General features: G+C 52.3%; 1 protein-coding gene across 1 annotated transcript in view; it reads right to left on the reverse strand.

Annotated features, from left to right (window-relative positions):
* RAPGEF1 (Rap guanine nucleotide exchange factor 1) overlaps positions 1 to 17,968 on the reverse strand; it is a gene marked incomplete at its 3' end in the record, with an annotated part of 81,683 nt that overhangs the window by 3,101 nt on the left and 60,614 nt on the right. The window contains exons 12-14 of the mRNA XM_015415394.1: positions 16,642 to 16,929; positions 15,213 to 15,305; positions 1,846 to 1,934 (exon numbers count right to left, since the gene is read on the reverse strand). Coding sequence (XP_015270880.1) covers positions 1,846 to 1,934; positions 15,213 to 15,305; positions 16,642 to 16,929 — 470 coding nt within the window. The remainder of the gene's footprint in view (positions 1 to 1,845; positions 1,935 to 15,212; positions 15,306 to 16,641; positions 16,930 to 17,968) is intronic.

Below are 17,968 nucleotides of genomic sequence, written 5' to 3' on the forward strand. Positions count from 1 at the left end.
CCAGAGCAAACTAATATATACAGTAGGCTCGCTCACAACTTTTAATGCCAGTAGCTCACAAGGTAGAATTTCTGCTCACAAGACTCCACAGCTTAGAGGGAACATTGCCCACGACCCCTCCAGTGTTCCTGAAAATCCGGCAGGCATGGGCTGCCCGTTTTTAAGACTCCCTCAGCAAACATAAGGACTGGAAACTGGCTTTTAAAAAAAGAAATGAACGCCAAGAGTCTCAGGGTGCCAGTCCTCCTGGTCTGCATGGAGAAACATCCAACTTAGATCACCGGGTCTGAGAACTGCATTTACAGTCAAATCCAGGCCAGCTTCTCGCAAGCACAAACCCCGTGGCCCAGAACCCATCAGGGAAAAGGGCAGACTGCTGGCCGGACCACAGGCCCCTGACACAGAGAGGAGGTTTCCTATAGTTGCCACTATTATTGGCCAGGAGTGAGCCCACCCCCATTTTCCAGAGCCACCCTGGACTTACCCGGGAGTCACCGGATGCTCATTGGGGAACCCACGGGGACAGCAACAGGGGAACCCACGAGGACAATGACAGGGGGAAATGCTGCAGCGGTCGCACGGTATGGGCCCTTTAAGGCCCCGACTCAGCCACACCCACCAGCTGCTAAGGAAGGGGGATGCTGCAACAGCCTTGATGCAGTACTGGTCTTTTAAGGCAGTTTAGCCTGGCCAGGGCAATCGGAGGGGGAAAGAGGCTGCAGGTACAGCCCGTGAGTCCCCTGAGATCTCAAGAGAATGTCAGCTCTTGCAAGACTCCAGGAGAAGAAGAGGAGGAGGAGATTGGATTTATGCCCCGCCCTTCACTACCCAAAGGAGTCTCAGAGCAGCTTACAAACTCCTTTTCCTTCCCCTCCCCACAACAGACACCCTGTGAGCAATGTTCCCTCTAAGCTGTGGAGTCTTGTGAGCAAAGATTCTCCTTTGTGAGCAACTGGCATTAAAGCTGTGAGCGAGCGATTGGGCTGCTGCACAAATGAGTTTGCTCTGGAGCCATCCTTCCTGAGTGAAGACAAAAATGTGTGAGCTGGAGGCTAAAAAACTGTGAGCTAGCTCACACTAACTCAGCTTAGAGGGAACACTGCCTGTGAGGTCGGTGGGGCTGAGAGAGCTCTTGACAGAAACGGCTCTTTTCCAAGGACAGCTCTAAAAGAACTTCTGACTGACCCAAGGTCACACCAGCAGCTGCATGTGGAGGAGTGGGGAATCAAACCCGGTTGTCCCAGATTAGAGTCCCCGCTCCTAACCACTACACCGAACTGGCTCTCGGGAGGGAATGCAGGAAGGAAAGGAGGGAATGCAGCCTGTTAGTGGGCCTGGACTCACCGACAGCCATTTCCGGGAGACTCAAGGAGGCTCCCCTCCCCCCATGGGCGGAATCTACCCTCGCTCTCCGTATGAGCAGCTCTCCACAGCGAGGACACAGCGATTAGGCTAGAACCTGGGAGACTCAGGCTCAAGTCCACGCTCCCCATGAAACTCACTGGGTGGCCACAGCCCAGTCACTCTCTCAGCACCCAACTTACCTCACAGGGCTGTTGTGAAGATAAAATGGGTGACGAGAGAGAGAGAGCGAGAGCGAGAGCCACATATGCTGTCCTGAAGGGGTGGGGTAAAATACACACACACACACACACACACACACACACGCTGCTTCCCTTTCAGAGGAGGCCAGAGCCTAAAAGAGCCCCTCAGCAAATGGCTGCCCTCAGCCCCACCCACCCCAGAGGCTTTGCGTGAGGGAAAATAAAAGAGGGATCAAAACTCCCACCATGGTGCTGGAATCAGCGCAGGAACCATCGGAATAACTGTGAGACAACCCCCCACCTTTTGCTTTCATCTTGGCTTTCCTTCCCTGGGGCGTTGCTGAGCGAGGCAGAGTCCTTCGGGTGACCGTCTCTGGCTGCCGGAGATTCCTGGAAGGGCAAAACAAGCCTCGGGTCATTAAGACGGCCCTTCTTGCCGAGACACGCTCCCAAGAGCGACAGTTTCTAGGATCGCTTCCCGCTGAGGACGCCCAGGGAGGGTGTTGCCGCCACACGGCCGAGCGTAACACAGGCAACAGGCCAAGCGTAACACATGCCACTCAGATCAGATCAGGGAAGCCGGGAGAAGCCTTGAAGACGTTTGTGTGAGACTCGTCGTTTGCTCTGAACCACTGGGACACGGGGCCAAAATTCTACCGGGCCACCTGGATTCCAGTCACCTGACCAGTCAAATCCTGTCAATTCGGTGGACTGTTGATCAACCACGGTCAAATTTGCTCTGAACCACTGGGACCCGGGGCCAAAATTCTATCGGGCCGCCTGGATTCCAGTCACCTGACCAGTCAAATCCTGTCAATTCGGTGGACTGTTGATCAACCACGGTCAAATTTGCTCTGAACCACTGGGACCCGGGGCCAAAATTCTATCGGGCCGCCTGGATTCCAGTCACCTGACCAGTCAAATCCTGTCAATTCGGTGGACTGTTGATCAACCACGGTCAAATTTGCTCTGAACCACTGGGACCCGGGGCCAAAATTCTATCGGGCCGCCTGGATTCCAGTCACCTGACCAGTCAAATCCTGTCAATTCGGTGGACTGTTGATCAACCACGGTCAAATTTGCTCTGAACCACTGGGACCCGGGGCCAAAATTCTATCGGGCCGCCTGGATTCCAGTCACCTGACCAGTCAAATCCTGTCAATTCGGTGGACTGTTGATCAACCACGGTCAAATTTGCTCTGAACCACTGGGACCCGGGGCCAAAATTCTATCGGGCCGCCTGGATTCCAGTCACCTGACCAGTCAAATCCTGTCAATTCGGTGGACTGTTGATCAACCACGGTCAAATTTGCTCTGAACCACTGGGACCCGGGGCCAAAATTCTATCGGGCCGCCTGGATTCCAGTCACCTGACCAGTCAAATCCTGTCAATTCGGTGGACTGTTGATCAACCACGGTCAAATTTGCTCTGAACCACTGGGACCCGGGGCCAAAATTCTATCGGGCCGCCTGGATTCCAGTCACCTGACCAGTCAAATCCTGTCAATTCGGTGGACTGTTGATCAACCACGGTCAAATTTGCTCTGAACCACTGGGACCCGGGGCCAAAATTCTATCGGGCCGCCTGGATTCCAGTCACCTGACCAGTCAAATCCTGTCAATTCGGTGGACTGTTGATCAACCACGGTCAAATTTGCTCTGAACCACTGGGACCCGGGGCCAAAATTCTATCGGGCCGCCTGGATTCCAGTCACCTGACCAGTCAAATCCTGTCAATTCGGTGGACTGTTGATCAACCACGGTCAAATTTGCTCTGAACCACTGGGACCCGGGGCCAAAATTCTATCGGGCCGCCTGGATTCCAGTCACCTGACCAGTCAAATCCTGTCAATTCGGTGGACTGTTGATCAACCACGGTCAAATTTGCTCTGAACCACTGGGACCCGGGGCCAAAATTCTATCGGGCCGCCTGGATTCCAGTCACCTGACCAGTCAAATCCTGTCAATTCGGTGGACTGTTGATCAACCACGGTCAAATTTGCTCTGAACCACTGGGACCCGGGGCCAAAATTCTATCGGGCCGCCTGGATTCCAGTCACCTGACCAGTCAAATCCTGTCAATTCGGTGGACTGTTGATCAACCACGGCCAAATATGCTGTGAAGTCCAGAATATCCTCGTGCAGCCTTTCCTCACTGCATCCTGGGATCATCCGATCAAAGTGGGACCCCCCCCCTGCAGTCTCCAGTCCAGCAGGTATCGGGCTTTCCCAAGCACCTAACCCTCATTTAGGACTCCTCTACTCCAAATGCTAATCCTGAACGATCGACGTTCTAGCTTCTCCTTCCTCAGGGTGAGAGCTGAGCTGCTTTCTGGGTTGCTAGATAAGAAGAAGGTTTTATACCCTGCCCTTCACTATCCAAAGGAGTCTCGGAGCGGCTTACTATCACCTTTCCCTTCCTCTCCCCACAACAGACACCCTGTGAGGTAGGTGGGGCTGAGAGAACTCTGAGAGAGCTGTGACTGACCCACACCTTGACGACTGAGGTACCACTCACGGTCTCCCAGGTTTTGCCTGTGCGTCTGAGCCTCAGTGGGTCCGGCAGCCCTGCTTCCTCTGTACCACTGGACAGCTTCTGCCATATGCTTGCCGTTTGCCCACCTGTGGCGGACACACCCCTCCCTCAGATGCAACCCTGTGCCCTCCAGAAACTGAAGAGTGTGAGGGGGAAATGAGTGGAAAATGGCCTTCACAGCGAAACTCTAGCCATTTCCAATGCCTTTATGGTCTCTACCACAGAGATTAAGGGAAATTCCTAGAGCGTCACCCGGAAATGATGTCACCCCCTTCCCCGGTCCACCCTCCTCAGATACGGCCTTCAAAATCTTCCGGCATTTGCTGAGACCCTGCTGGCCACCTTATTCTGCCCCCTTCCCTCCCAATTCAGCTGCATGGCCTACCTCCCCCTACTGGACACCCGCTCGCTCCGGTCATCCTCGACGGCCCTGCTTTGGTTGCTCCCGCCCTCTGAGGCCAGGCACATGGCAACCTGAGAAAGCGCCTTCTCCACGGTGGCACCAAAACTTTCTAACTCCCTCCCCAGAGAGATCAGTCTGCCTCCCTCTATTGATGTCTTCTGCCAGCAGGTGAAGATTCTTTTGTTTAGTCTGGCATACCCCTAGTCAGGGGTCATTTCGTAGAAAAAGAGGTGCAGGAGCTCATTAGCACAACTCATTTGCATATGCCACACCCCCTGACATCACCGGAAGTGTGTCAGAAGGCAACACCCACCGCTCAGGCTCCACTGGACTGTTTTGGATTGCTAGCTATTGGGGGGGGGAACGTGTAGATCTGTCCTCACAGAGGAGGGAGAGCTCGTACCTGAATAAAACTTGGTCTTAAAGGTGCCACTGGATTGTTTTGGACTGGGGGGTCGGGCTCTGCAGCTTACCTGGCTGCTTCTTGCTCTGACTGAGGGCTGCTGGGAGCAGGGGGTGGGGCTTGTTGCATGTGCCCACCCCCTGGGCTCTTTACTGCCGGAGCTCCGCTCCTGTGCGCTCCTGCAGGAAATTACCCCTGCCCCTAGTAATGGTTATTGGCTCTCTTTCTAGGGTTGTTTATGTGTCTTTAATTGAATTTATATTTTTAATGGTATCTAAATGTTTTGATGTTTTTTATATGTTCACCGCCTCGCCCTGACCCAGATAGCCCAGGCTAGCCTGAACTCCTTGGATCTCGGAAGCTAAGCAGGGTCGGCCCTGGCTAGTATTTGGAGGGGAGACCTCCAAGGAACACCAGGGTCATGATGCAGAGGCAGGCCACGGCAAGCCACCTCTGAACGTCTCTTGCCTTGAAACCCCCACTGGGGCTCGCTGTCAGTCAGCTGTGACTTGACGGCACTTTCCATCACTCCCACTTTGTGGATTCTGACTGGGTGGAAATAAACTGCAGGCAGTCCCTGGACAGAGGAATGTTTAGCATCTAAAGAGCCACACTTGATTCCATCAGACAATCAAAACTATGGGATGGGCGGTGGCCATCTTGGTGGGAGGAGAGCTGGCAGAGCGCTCATACCCTCCAATACATACAAGCAGGGGTAATTTCCTGCAGGAGCGGAGCTCCGGCAGTAAAGAGCCCAGGGGGCGGGCCCATGCAACAAGCCCCACCCCCTGCTCCCAGCAGCCCTCAGTCAGAGCAAGAAGCAGCCAGGTAAGTTGCAGAGCCCCCCCAAAAAACAGTCCAGTGGCACCTTTAAGACCAAGTTTTCTTCAGGTACAAGCTCTCCCTCCTCTGTGAGGACAGATCTGCACGTCCCCCCCCACTAGCTAGCAATCCAAAACAGTCCAGTGGTACTTTTAAGACCAAGTTTTATTCAGGTACAAGCTCTCCCTCCTCTGTGAGGACAGATCTGCACGTCCCCCCCCACTAGCTAGCAATCCAAAACAGTCCAGTGGCGCCTGAGCGGTGGGGGTTGCCTTCTGACACACTTCCGGTGATGCCAGGGGGTGTGGCATATGCAAATGAGTTATGCTAATGAGCTATGCTAATGAGCTCCTGCACCTCTTTTCCTACGAAATGACCCCTGCATACAAGACTCGTTTTCTGTAGATATTAGGGCTGAAACACACATACCAAATTAGACTCCGCTGAATGCTTTACTCCACTCGTGGAAGGCAGCATTCATTTATTCTCAGCTTCTCTTGACTAAGAGAGTAGGATTAGATTTTTCTTAAAGAATCAATTATGCTTCTCTAGCCCACTGTGGAAAACTGAGAGCGCTACCTGGACCTGCCCTGCCCTGGATAGCCCAGGCTAACCTGATCTTATCAGATTTTAGCAGCTGAACAGGATCAGCCCCGGTTAATGCTTGGATGGGAGGTGTCAGGTAGCCCTGTCATAGGTCTTGAATGTGGAGGGGTGCCCTCCCGTTTTCTGTCTCAGCTCTCCCTGACTCACCAACTGTTTGCTGTCTTATGCTTGACCTTGTAGATGCTCCAGCTGCAGTTTTTCTCGGCTGGGAAAGTTAACGGCTTTTTGCTTCGCCTGCTTGCTTTGCCCGCGCGAGATGTATCCATTGGCTCACGCTTACAGGGGGGGAAGTTTGATTCTAGTATAAGTCAGAGGCCCTGGTATTGGCGGCCATTCGTGACACAAGCTGTACACGTGTCTCTAGTACTGGGTCTACCAATAAACAGTTATCTTCTCATGAAGCCCTGTGTTGCGTAACCTGACTAAGGGCCCTGACATCCAGGTTGCTACACAGAGGCAGGCCATGGCAAACCACCTCTGGAAATCTCTTGCCTTGAAAACCCTACATGGTCGCCATAAGTCGGCTGCGACTTGATGGCGTTTTCCTTCACCACCTGGACCTACGCATACTGGATCCTGTGCGCAGAGATCCAATTAAGAATGCACAGATGTCCCTGTCTGGATGTTTGGAGGAAAGCTAGGTTGGCAAACGCATCCCTGTTTCATCTTTGTCGTCTCTTTGCGGTACTACACGGGAGACCAGCCCACCGCTGTCAAGGTGGGAGTGATGTTATTAACCGAACAGGCTCCAGCATGGCTCTCTGCACCTGCGCTTCTGTTCTAGCATCGACATACCGTGAGCAATGCTCGATGAACACGGAGCTTTCTATCCCTTCAATCTTTCCTATTTTCTTCTGGTTGTAAACAGAACAATAGATTTCTTAATGTTTTAAAGGAGCTGCATTCATACCCTTGCAGACAGGATTACCATAGTGGCGGGAGCTATTAGTTCTTATAGTTTCTGCATGCCGTGGATGAACTGACTGTTAACAGAATCTCTGAGATCTCTGTACTAAGGATAGGATGTCTCTAATCCTTTCCAGTGGTGGGAAAAGCTGTGCTTTGTACCGCGTCCAAAACGGCTCCTATAAATAGGATGCATTGAGTGGATATAAAATTTGGTTTTCTCCTAGTTTATCTAGAGATCCAAACTCTAGGTAACATTCAAAGTGAGGGATTTCTGGGTGTTTCGGCAATGAGATTGCCGAGATGGGCCAAGGGTCCAAATAAGACAAAATACTGCAGTCTTAGGTGTGCGATGACTACCGTGACAATCCTCATCGACACCATTTTGACGGCTGATAAACCAGACAGCGTACTGGCAGATGACAGTTTCTGCACTGAAAATGAAGGACTAGTAAACCTCCTGTTCAGAAATGTAAACAATAGGTATCTTTTAAACCTAGAGCCCCAAACCCTCTTTGCCACAGGGAAGAACTTTTTCGGTTTTATACGTGAAAGCCGCTCAGAGTTCCTTGGAGGAAGGGCAGTATAAATAGGTACTGGATAGATTATGAACTTGTTTACAGATCCTAAATCTAGATTTGGCCTCTTCTCCTCTTCCTTTCTGGTCCACTAGAAAATATCTGTAGCAAATTCCCTTGTTAGCAAGCAGAGACGGTGCAGTCTTCACCGATCCTTTGCACTGTATTCAGGGGTAGTGGTGGTTGGATAGTGTAGGGAGCTGGGCAGGTTGTGCTCTGGTAGCAGTACAAATTCTGTGCCATGGAAGTTTTGGGTTGGATACAGCTAAAGTATTAGAGCGTGAGTGATAAGGCCTAGGAGAAACCAGATCAAGATCCCCAAAACTATCACCAGCGGAAGGATCAGGTGGAACCTCCGGCTCAGAACCAGATTGTGACGACTGATCATGTTCCACTTCTGATCTGCCACTGGTATTCACCGTAGAACCATCAATCTCATTGGCATTCTCCACGTGCAGAGTTCTCAGATCATTTCAAGAGCACCCTCTATTGCAAGGAGCCAAATACAGACTTGCCCCTAGAGCATTTCCTAGACATGTTGTCTGGCTTATGCTCATTGAATAGAGGCTGGTGATTATACCACAACCTCTCTGCAACCAGCGATGGACATTTCCAATAATCCACACCAACAGGGAGATTTGGGGGCTGGTCTTGCAATGGCTTGTCTCTTTTCTCTCTCTTTTTTAAGACCCCCGGAGGGGATTTTTAAATTTTTTATAATACTACATAAACTACAAAGAAAAGAAGGGAAGGGGAACTACGAGAAAGTAAAGTAACCCACACTAAACTAAAAACCCAAGAGTAGGAGATCATTACCCTGTTAGACTGCAGTTAGTAAAGGGGAAAAAAAAACTTAATAAACAATATACTTTGTGAGATCCTGTCTTTCTAAGCTTATGTGTGGCTTGTCTCCTTTCTCTAGGGTCGGGGACAAAGGGTGGCACTTGGGGAGGAGATGTCCCAAAGGCACCCACTAGTTTGTGGTGTGCCCCAAGGGGCAGTGGTCTCACCAATGCTATTTAACATCTATATGCACCCCCTTGCCCAGATTGCCCGGAGGCGTGGGCTTGGGTGTCATTAATATGCAGATGACACCCAGCTATATCTGTTGTTGGGCGGTCAGTCTGCCTCTACCCCGGAAGATCTGGACTGGGCGTTGCAGGACGTGGCGGGATGGCTTAGGTTGAGTCGACTGAAATTGAATCCGACGAAGACGGAGGTCCTTTGCCTGAATAGGAGTGGTTTGGGGTTAGGGGTCCCTCTTCCGGCCTTCGGTGAGGCGCCGCTGGTGCCAGCGCTGAGGGTCAGGAGTTTGGGAGTGCTCCTGGATGCTTCCTTGACAATGGAGGCCCAGGTAGCAGCCACTGCCAAGGCAGCCTTTTACCACCTTCGGCTGATTAGGCAGTTGGTCCCCTTCCTCGAACACAATGATCTGGCTTCAGTAATCCATGCTATGGTCACCTTGAGGCTAGACTACTGTAATGCTCCTTACACGGGGCTGCCCTTGGGGCAACTCTGGAAGCTGCAGCTGGTGCAGAATGCGGCAGCCCGGCTGCTGATGGGCCTCCCCAGGTGGGAGCACATCCAGCCTGTGCTGAAGTCGTTGCACTGGCTTCCAATAGCGTTCCAGATTCTCTTCAAGGTGCTGGTTTTGACTTTTAAAGCTCTAAATGGTCAGGGGCCTGCCTACCCGAGGGACCGCCTTTCCCCATACATTCCCCCGGGAGCACTGTGGTCTGGAACACAAAACCGCCTCCCCCCCCCGGGCCCAGGGACGCCACGCGGGAGGGCACTAGGACCAGGGTGTTCTCCCTGGCGGCGCCAACGCTGTGGAACGAGCTCCCCAACGAGATTAGAGCTCTACGGGACCTCCAGCAGTTCCGTAGAGCGGTAAAAATGGAGCTGTTTCGCCAAGCGTTCCAATAAAAAGTGATTGCTCCGGTGGGGCCGCACTACCACTTTATTACAGGATGCCGCTGTATTTAACTATTTAGCCTAACTGTATGTATTGAAATTGTATGAATTTTATTTCATTTTGTATTTGCTGGTTTTAAACTGTTTGTTGGTTTTAAATTGTTTGTAAGCCGCCCTGAGCTGCTTCGGCGGGAGTAGAAATTTAATAAATAAATAAAAATCCTTATAACTGCAGCAACGACAGGAAGAAAAGGTGACATATTCATCCCAACACACATGGAGGCAGTGCCTCCCAGGATCAATGATGATCAAAACCATGGTTTCGTTCCACCAGGAATTCCCATTGATGGAAAGCATATCGACCCCTCTCTTGCTGCAGCTCAAACCACCCTCTGAAATGCTGTTCACGGGGGCCAGGTGGACCACTAAGAGCAGCATGAAGGGGAAACTGGATGTCTGCAGCAGGAGGAAAGTGCCTGTGTGCTCCTCCCATAGAATCACAGTGTTGGAAGGGACCTCCAGGGTCATCTAGTCCAACCCCCTGCACAATGCAGGAAATTCACAAATACCTCCTCCTCCACACCCCCAGCGACCACTGTTCCACGCCCAGAAGATGACCAAAAAAAAAAACCCCACCAGGATCCCTGGCCAAACTGGCCGGGAGAAAAATTGCTTCCTGACCCCAAAGTGGCAATCGGCATTTCCCTGGGCATGTAAGAAAAGGCAACGAGAACTAAGCACTGAGGCAACCCTTCCTGCCCTCCCTCTCATGATCAGCCTAAGTTCATAGAATCCGCATTGCTGTCAGATGGCCATCTAGCCTCTGTTTGAAAACCTCCAGAGAAGGAGAGCCCACCACCTCCCCAGGAAGCCTGTACCACCGAGGAACCACTCTAACAAGTCAGGAAGTTCTTCCTAATGTTTATCCGAAAACTCTTCTGATTTAATTTCAACCCGTTGGTTCTGGCCCAACCTTCTGGGGCAACAGAAAACAACTCTGCACCATCCTTTATATGACAGCCCTTCAAGTACTTGAAGATGGTTCTCATATCACCTCTCAGTCGTCTCTTCTCCAGGCTAAACATACCCAGCTCCTTCAACCTTTCCTCATAGGACTCGGTCTCCAGGCCCCTCACCACCTCCACTGCCCTCTTCTGGACACGTTCCAGCTTGTTTATACCCTTCTTAAATTGTGGTGCCCAAAACGGAACACAATACTTTAGGTGAGGTCTAAGCAGAGCAAAGTGGTACCATCACTTCGCGTGACCTGGACACTATACTACTGTTGATACAGCCCAAAATTGCATTTGCCTTTTTAGGAACCGCGTCACATTGCTGATTCATGTTCAATGTATGGTCTACTAAGATCCCTTTTTGCACAAATTACTGTGATCAAAGCCCTTAAGAGGAGGCAGATCCGGATTATGCCTAATAGAGCCAGAGGTCATTTCGGGGGGGATCGCAGTGAGGTACGGGGGGGGCACATGACGAAGCCCCGCCCCCTGCTTCCGGCCGCCCCGCTTCCGGCCCTCATTCAGCCAGGAGGAGGCAGGAGAAGAGGGAGGGTAAGTTGCTCCCCCCCTGCCTCTCCCCACCCCTGCCTGCCTGGGGCCAGGGACGGCCTTCGCGGGGCTTCCTTGCACTCCCACCGGCCTTGCAGGTCCCCCACCGGGCCGCTCATGGGGCTCGGCAGTGGAGCTGCAAGGCCGGCTTATGACAGACTTCCGGTGATGTCAGGGTGTGTGGCCTTATGACAGACTTCCGGTGATGTCAGGGTGTGTGGCCTTATGACAGACTTCCGGTGATGTCAGGGTGTGTGGCATATGCTAATGAGTTATGCTAATGAGTTCCCCTAGCTCTTTTTCTACGAAACGACCCCTGAATAGAGCTATCTGAAGCAGTGGCATGATCGGGACCAACATTACTCTAGAAGAATGTCAAAACTGAAAGGATGGTAGCCAGGTCTTTGGCTCCTTGGTTCCAAGGAGATGACATCATCACTACTGGCATGAAGTCACCAGCCTTCTCCAAAACCAGCTGTACCGGAGGGAGGACTCATTTTGAACTTGCACAGATGAGACTGGCTCCTCCCTTTAGACCTCTCACGAGGGGACTGATCCCCGGGGTTAGAATTTGTCTCTGCCTTCTTAACAGATGGTTCTAATTGGCTCTGGTAATTTTCCTTGTCTCCAGTGGTTTGTACACTAGAGATGTTGTCTTCTGCCTCTGCAGCAGTAGATTTCAGTCCTGGCCTTGGAACTGATGTAGATCACGAATCATGTTTCAAAGAAACTTTCTTCTGCTCGGAAGAAGGTGGGATTGTACTATATGAACCATCTAAAGCCTTTCCCTGCAGAGCGGCTTTGAGGCGCGATGGCCTAGCGTTATGGGCTTTGGAGACTGGTCATCCCCTGACACAATAAGCACAGGGAATGATTGCCCAATTAGGCCCTCTTTCCTTCACAATGTGAGCACTTTTTGAATAAAGCCTTCTGCACCCTGGAAAGAGATGGGCCGGCAGGCAGGCAAAGAATGATGGGGAAGAAAAAGACCCCCCCCCATATAATGAAGCACAAAGAACTCCCCAAATTGGTCTTCTCTCTGCAGCAGCAAAAAGAGAACTGAATGATGAGAAAGCGGGAAAAACCACTGAAAGAGAGGGGGAATATCCTGCACTCTGAGACTCTTCAGAATGCCCCGTGGCTAACGTGCGCAAGCTCCCATGTGGGACGATACAGACATCGTGAAGACGAACAAATAGCTATAGATAAATATTAAAGGCCTCAGGTAAAGGTAAAAGTCTCCCTTGCTCGAAAACCAGTCAAATCTGACTCTAGGGGGTGGTGCTCATCTTCGTTTCCAAGCCGAAGAGCCAGCGCTGTCCAAAGACATTTCCGTGGTCATGTGGCTGGTATGACTAAACGCTGAGGGGCATGGAACGCTGTTACCTTCCCACCGCAGTGGTACCTATTTATCTACTTGCAATTTCTTGCTTTCAAACTGCTAGGTTGGCAGGAGCTGGGGCCAGAGATGGGAGCTCACTCTGTCACGCGGCACTCAGGTCTCGAACTGCTGAGCTACTGACCTTCTGGTCTGCAGACAGGAGGTCTAATGCCCGAATTGTTCCCTAATTATGGTCTAACCTGAACTGTCCCCCTGGGCCTGTTACCAGGATAAACCCCAGCCAAGCCATTGGTGAAGGCAGGCATACTGCTCTCCTTTGCCACGAGAAAACCAATCCTTTACACAGGGCAATGAGGTGCAGAACACTGGCGTTCAGCAAATAGCCAGACTTTAGTTTTTCTTCCTTTGGAGAGGATGGATAAGATGGTTCAGCAAGGCTTCATCATGATTCCACAGGGATTCGTTACAGAAGCCCATGAAGATCTTTTCCAGTATAGGCAGAGCACGGCCCTCACTCACAGACCTTCCGTAACCTTTCTCACGGTCTGCCAGCTAAGATGCATTCTAAAATCAAACGATGTACGTATGCGACAACTGAAGCTAAGCTACACCCCTCCCTAATCAATAACCAGAAAATTTTATAACGGTGACGCAATAAGAGGGATTCATCTATTATACGATGATGCGTATAATACGAACTGCCTGTGCGAAGACAGGAAGTTGGCTGATGGCGGGGGAGACTTATGCAGGGACTGGAAAGGGACACGGCCAATCGCAGGGGGTGGAACAAAAGAAGGCGCCCCTCAAGCCACTTTTTCTGGATAGAAAAAGTGGCTCGAGGAGCAGCGTATCAGCATCCTATGGCATGAGGCTCATGGTTCAGGAGGTCCGTGGCTTCTCCGTGGCACGTGCGCTTCATTCTACTCCCTCAAGTCAGTTCTTTCAACAGTGGCCAAGAGGCCTAGCAGTCAAGTCATTTAAAGAATTAGCAGGATTCTTTTTTAAAAAGGGAGCTGGATTTCCCCCCCCCCTTTACACCCTGGCTTCTGATACGACTACGTTATAGTGAACAAGACAGGAAAAAGTGGCCAGATTTCACCAAGTCATAAAAAGGGCCAGATTTCAACAAGACATAGAAAGGATCTGGTTTGAAGCGGGCCAACGGACTGGTGCCCCACTGGAGTTCAGGGCAGGCATCGCTGCTGGGAGATCGGGCAGTGCCCTCCGTTCACAACTCGGGTTCCTGAAGGGTCATAATCTCTGTGACGTTCCTCTAATGCAGCACTTCTCAACCTTTTCGGCACGGTGACCCGCAAGTTCAAATTTACTTGGTGCGGCGACTCCTCCAGGGCTGGCCTAAGGTTTTGGGCGCCCCTGGGCAAACCATGACCTCGGCCTCACTCTAGTTCAGCATTCCGTTTCCTACAGCGGCTGGCCAACAGACAACGTACAAAGGGTGCAGCGGTTATGAACCCCGTTGCAACAGACTCATCCTTTGCGTGGGGAGGGTAACATTCCAGCCTCTGGCCAGCCTCTCTCCTTCTCCATTATTTCCTCTTCCCCCCCCCCCCCCATCTCACTCCCTCGAGTGATCATCAGGACATGTTTTACTTGATCAACATGGAGACTCAGTGGGAAAAAAATACCAACTAATGTATGACATGGAAAATCTTGGTTTCCGATATACAAAAGGGCAGGGGCGGCCACTAGGGAGGGCTGGCCTGCGACCCACATGCAGAGGCTTCACGGCCCACTTCTGGGTCCCGACCCACAGGCTGAGAAACCCTGGTCTAATGCATGATGCTTTGATGCCACGTTCCTGAACTCCGTTAAATACATTTGGCAAGGGCCTTCACCCTTCTACTAGCGATCTCCCTCGGGTTGCCAAGTCGAAAAAATCTACTTACCGGGGGACTCCCGGTCCGCGGCTGGAGCATGCGCGCTGCACGCACGTCACCGGGAAGTGACGTTATGACGCCGGGCACGCTGGGGGCAGGGCCACGATCATCCGAGAGAAAACCATAGAGTTTTCCCTCGGATGACCGTGACCCCGCCCCCAGCGTGTCCGGCATCATAACGTCACTTCCTGGTGATGCACACGCCGGGGGGACTTGGGAAGCCTAGATCTCCTTGGGGTTTGACTTCATATTCCCAGTACATGAAGGGTGCGCCCTCGGAGTACAGATCACTAGCATAACACATTCTGATATCCACTTGTGAATGCAATCTTTTATTAAGGGGAAAAACAACAACATAAAAACAGAAGCAGCGGGGCACCGCGTTGGCAACACACCCTAGTTCTACACCAAAAGCAAAGCACTGCAAAAGCACACGGGGGGGGGGGGGAGGAAGAAAAACAAATGCACTGAAGGAAACACCAAGAACTTCCCGCAGCCATGCACAAAGTGGCAAAAGCACTACGAAGGGAAGGAGAGGGAAGCTCACACCGACTGACGGCCCTGCTTGGCCAACCTCTGGAGGAGTGCAGGCGGGGGGGGGGGAGGCTCAGTGGGATGTGCTTTGAATCGCCTGGCGTAAGCGTGGCCCACATGCAGCTTGCCGCAAAGGTTTGCCCCCGCTATGCAGTTTTACTTACTCCTTCAGAGTGAGGGAGTTCCCCGTTGCTTTGGCCGGAGGAATACAGATTGACGTATTCGCCCTCCCCGGCCTCCTCACCGGCGTTTTCACTCTACGGGAGACAGGACGAAAGGAAACGGGTGATGGTGCTTTGAGACCGGAGCACTGAAGATCCAGCAAATCGTGAGCGGTGAGGGGCCCCACTGCCACTGCGCACCCCCCCCCCCACCTTGGAGAAGGCAGACAGAAGGCGACTGGCATTCCGTTTAGCTCTGGGGTCTTCCAAGGCAATTCATTTCTAACATTCTTGCTTAAAGAGGAAAAGGGCATCTACAATGCTTCCAGATGCATTCAGGCTGTACAGCTGGGCCACACAGGGTCGGAAGATCACTCTTGGAAAGAGACCCATCAGGATGGAATTTGACACCAGAACCACCTTCCAGATCACCCTTCCCGAATTTCTGGTAGCTCAGCTATGACTGGAGGAACGACTGCGCCCCACGCATTTTTATGCTTAAGGTGGGAGTAGTCAATATTGTCTGCCCTCCGAAAAGCCTGTGCTTCTCTGCATGGCCCACTGGACAACGAGAACCGGGGACTCTTGCGGGCGTGTATGGGGGCATCTTCTCGGCTACTTGTGCTGCATCTCTGCATTGGAACAACGGACTGCACCCAATGCACACATTCAGCAGAACTGCATGCCTGGTGGCAGAGCCTGGTTGGGAGGATGTAAGGACAGAGCAGTGACGCGCGTGGAGATGTGGCGGCGGGCTTCTTCGGTGGGGCGGTACTCTGGTCCCGCAGGGTTTTCCCCGTCATCCGGTCTGGAGCTGATAGCTTAGTGCCTTTAAGTATTCTAAGCCCCCTTTGGGGTTTGAAGAGGGAATGCGGGGCCCTTGCTTGTTAGCCGCCCTGAGCCCATTCGTGGGGAGGGCGGGGCAGAAATTCAAATAAATAAATAATGTCTCTTCCCGGAGCGTGGACACTACGGGTGGATTTCTTAAAATGTGCCCCCCCCAAAAAAACCAAAATATTTGGGCCACCTGCATTAGAGCTGAACTGCTTCCTCACTGACACAGGAGTGGCTGAGACAGTGAGCAGAGAGCCAGGACGTCAGCAAGCCAGCCCCTCGCCTACCGTCTGGTCCTTAACTGGAGATGCCAGAGAGTGAAACGGGACCTTCTGCCACTGAGCCAGTAGCCTCTCCCTGGGGCATTTAGGGCATTTCCCTCCCTTACGATGCACCCACCTGAGTGTCTGGATGGAACCCACAACTGCACTAACGCTAAACTCTCGCTGTCTACCCACACCAAGAGAGCTCGAAATCTGTCTCTGTTGCATGAGGATTGCCAGGGGATCTAGACAGGGCACTGGGCCCAGTACCTTTTCCACCACCACCACCACCACACACACACAAACACAGAGCGTTGCACGATCAGAGCTCTCACCGAAGATGTCTGGAGAGAATCAGTGAAAGAGGTTTCAGAAGGGAGGCAGACAGAAGCAGTCCCGTTAAAGCTGCTCTCCTGAGAAGAGGAGGTGGCCCCGTCCGCAGTGCTGAGCGACTGACCGCCCGCGGCTGGCACGGCCGCCGGGTCGGAGTTCGGAGGCTGGTGCACGGGCGGGAAAGGCAGAGGCGGGGAGGAGATGGCGGAGGTAGATGAGAGAAAGGGAGGGACGGAAACTTGGTTGCGAGGCACAAAGTCTTGGGAGTAAGACCTGAACACCGATTTGTACTGCGGGGGGCGGGGGGGATGGCGACAGTGGAGGGAATGAACCAAACCAACGTTAAGGGGCAGGAGGGAGGGGGTGAGGAGGGGAAGGAAAAGAAAGAGACAGAGAAAAAGAGAAAGAGATTAGATCAACAGCAGTGGCTGGTAGCAGGAGGACGGCCCACGCAAGACGCAAATCCCTGCCTGCCCTGACACTGAGAAGCTAAGCAGGGTCGGCCCAGGTCAGGATTTGGATGGGAGACCTCCAAGGAAGACCAGGACTGTGTTGTAAGCCACTCTGAGACACCTTTGGGTAGTGAAGGGCGGGGTATAAATCCAATCTCCTCCTCCACACTTTCTAACTTCACACTGGGTTGGGTCTAGGCTTGCCAGCTCCGGATTGGGCCGTCCCTGGAGATCTGGGGGAAGAACTTGTGAAGGGTGGTGGGAGGGGCCTCCGACGGGTACGATGCCATGGCATCTACCTTCCAGAGCAGCAGCTTTCTCCAGGGGAACTGGACTCTGGAGAACAGCAACAATTCTGGTAGATCTCCAGGCCTCACATGGAGGCTGGCGACATTAGTTGAGACCCACAGCTCCATTCGGCTATCGGAAGACAGGCCGGACGGTGGCTCCTTCCACTGGAGGAGAGCAGTGCCTGAACAGACCCAACCCGGCCATCTAGCTCTGTAATCTTGGGCTGGTTTGCATCTCTGAGCTCGGTTTTGCAAGCCAACGGGGAAACAGAGTGACCAGAGCCCTAGCTTCTTGACCACAGGAAGTCTCACTCGGCTTCCCCTATGCCCGCAAGTGTTGCACAGACCGTTTTGAGCACATCTTTGCAGCCACGTCAGAGTGAGGAAGCTGCTTCTCTTGAAGGAAAGAAAAGATTGAGAGTCTCTGGTGACGACATTCTACATGCAACCCGATTCTGTGCCTTTTCTCTGTGCTCCCATGGAACTGCAGTACATGCTCCAATATGTGCCTTTTCTGCAGATACATCATGCAAGCAAAGAGTGTGGCGCTGGCTGCAGAATTCAGCCTCCTGAGCATCACCACTTTC

Source organism: Gekko japonicus, unplaced genomic scaffold, assembly GCF_001447785.1.
Source record: "Gekko japonicus isolate JY-2015 unplaced genomic scaffold, Gekko_japonicus_V1.1 scaffold1071, whole genome shotgun sequence".
NCBI classification, from domain to species: domain Eukaryota; kingdom Metazoa; phylum Chordata; class Lepidosauria; order Squamata; family Gekkonidae; genus Gekko; species Gekko japonicus.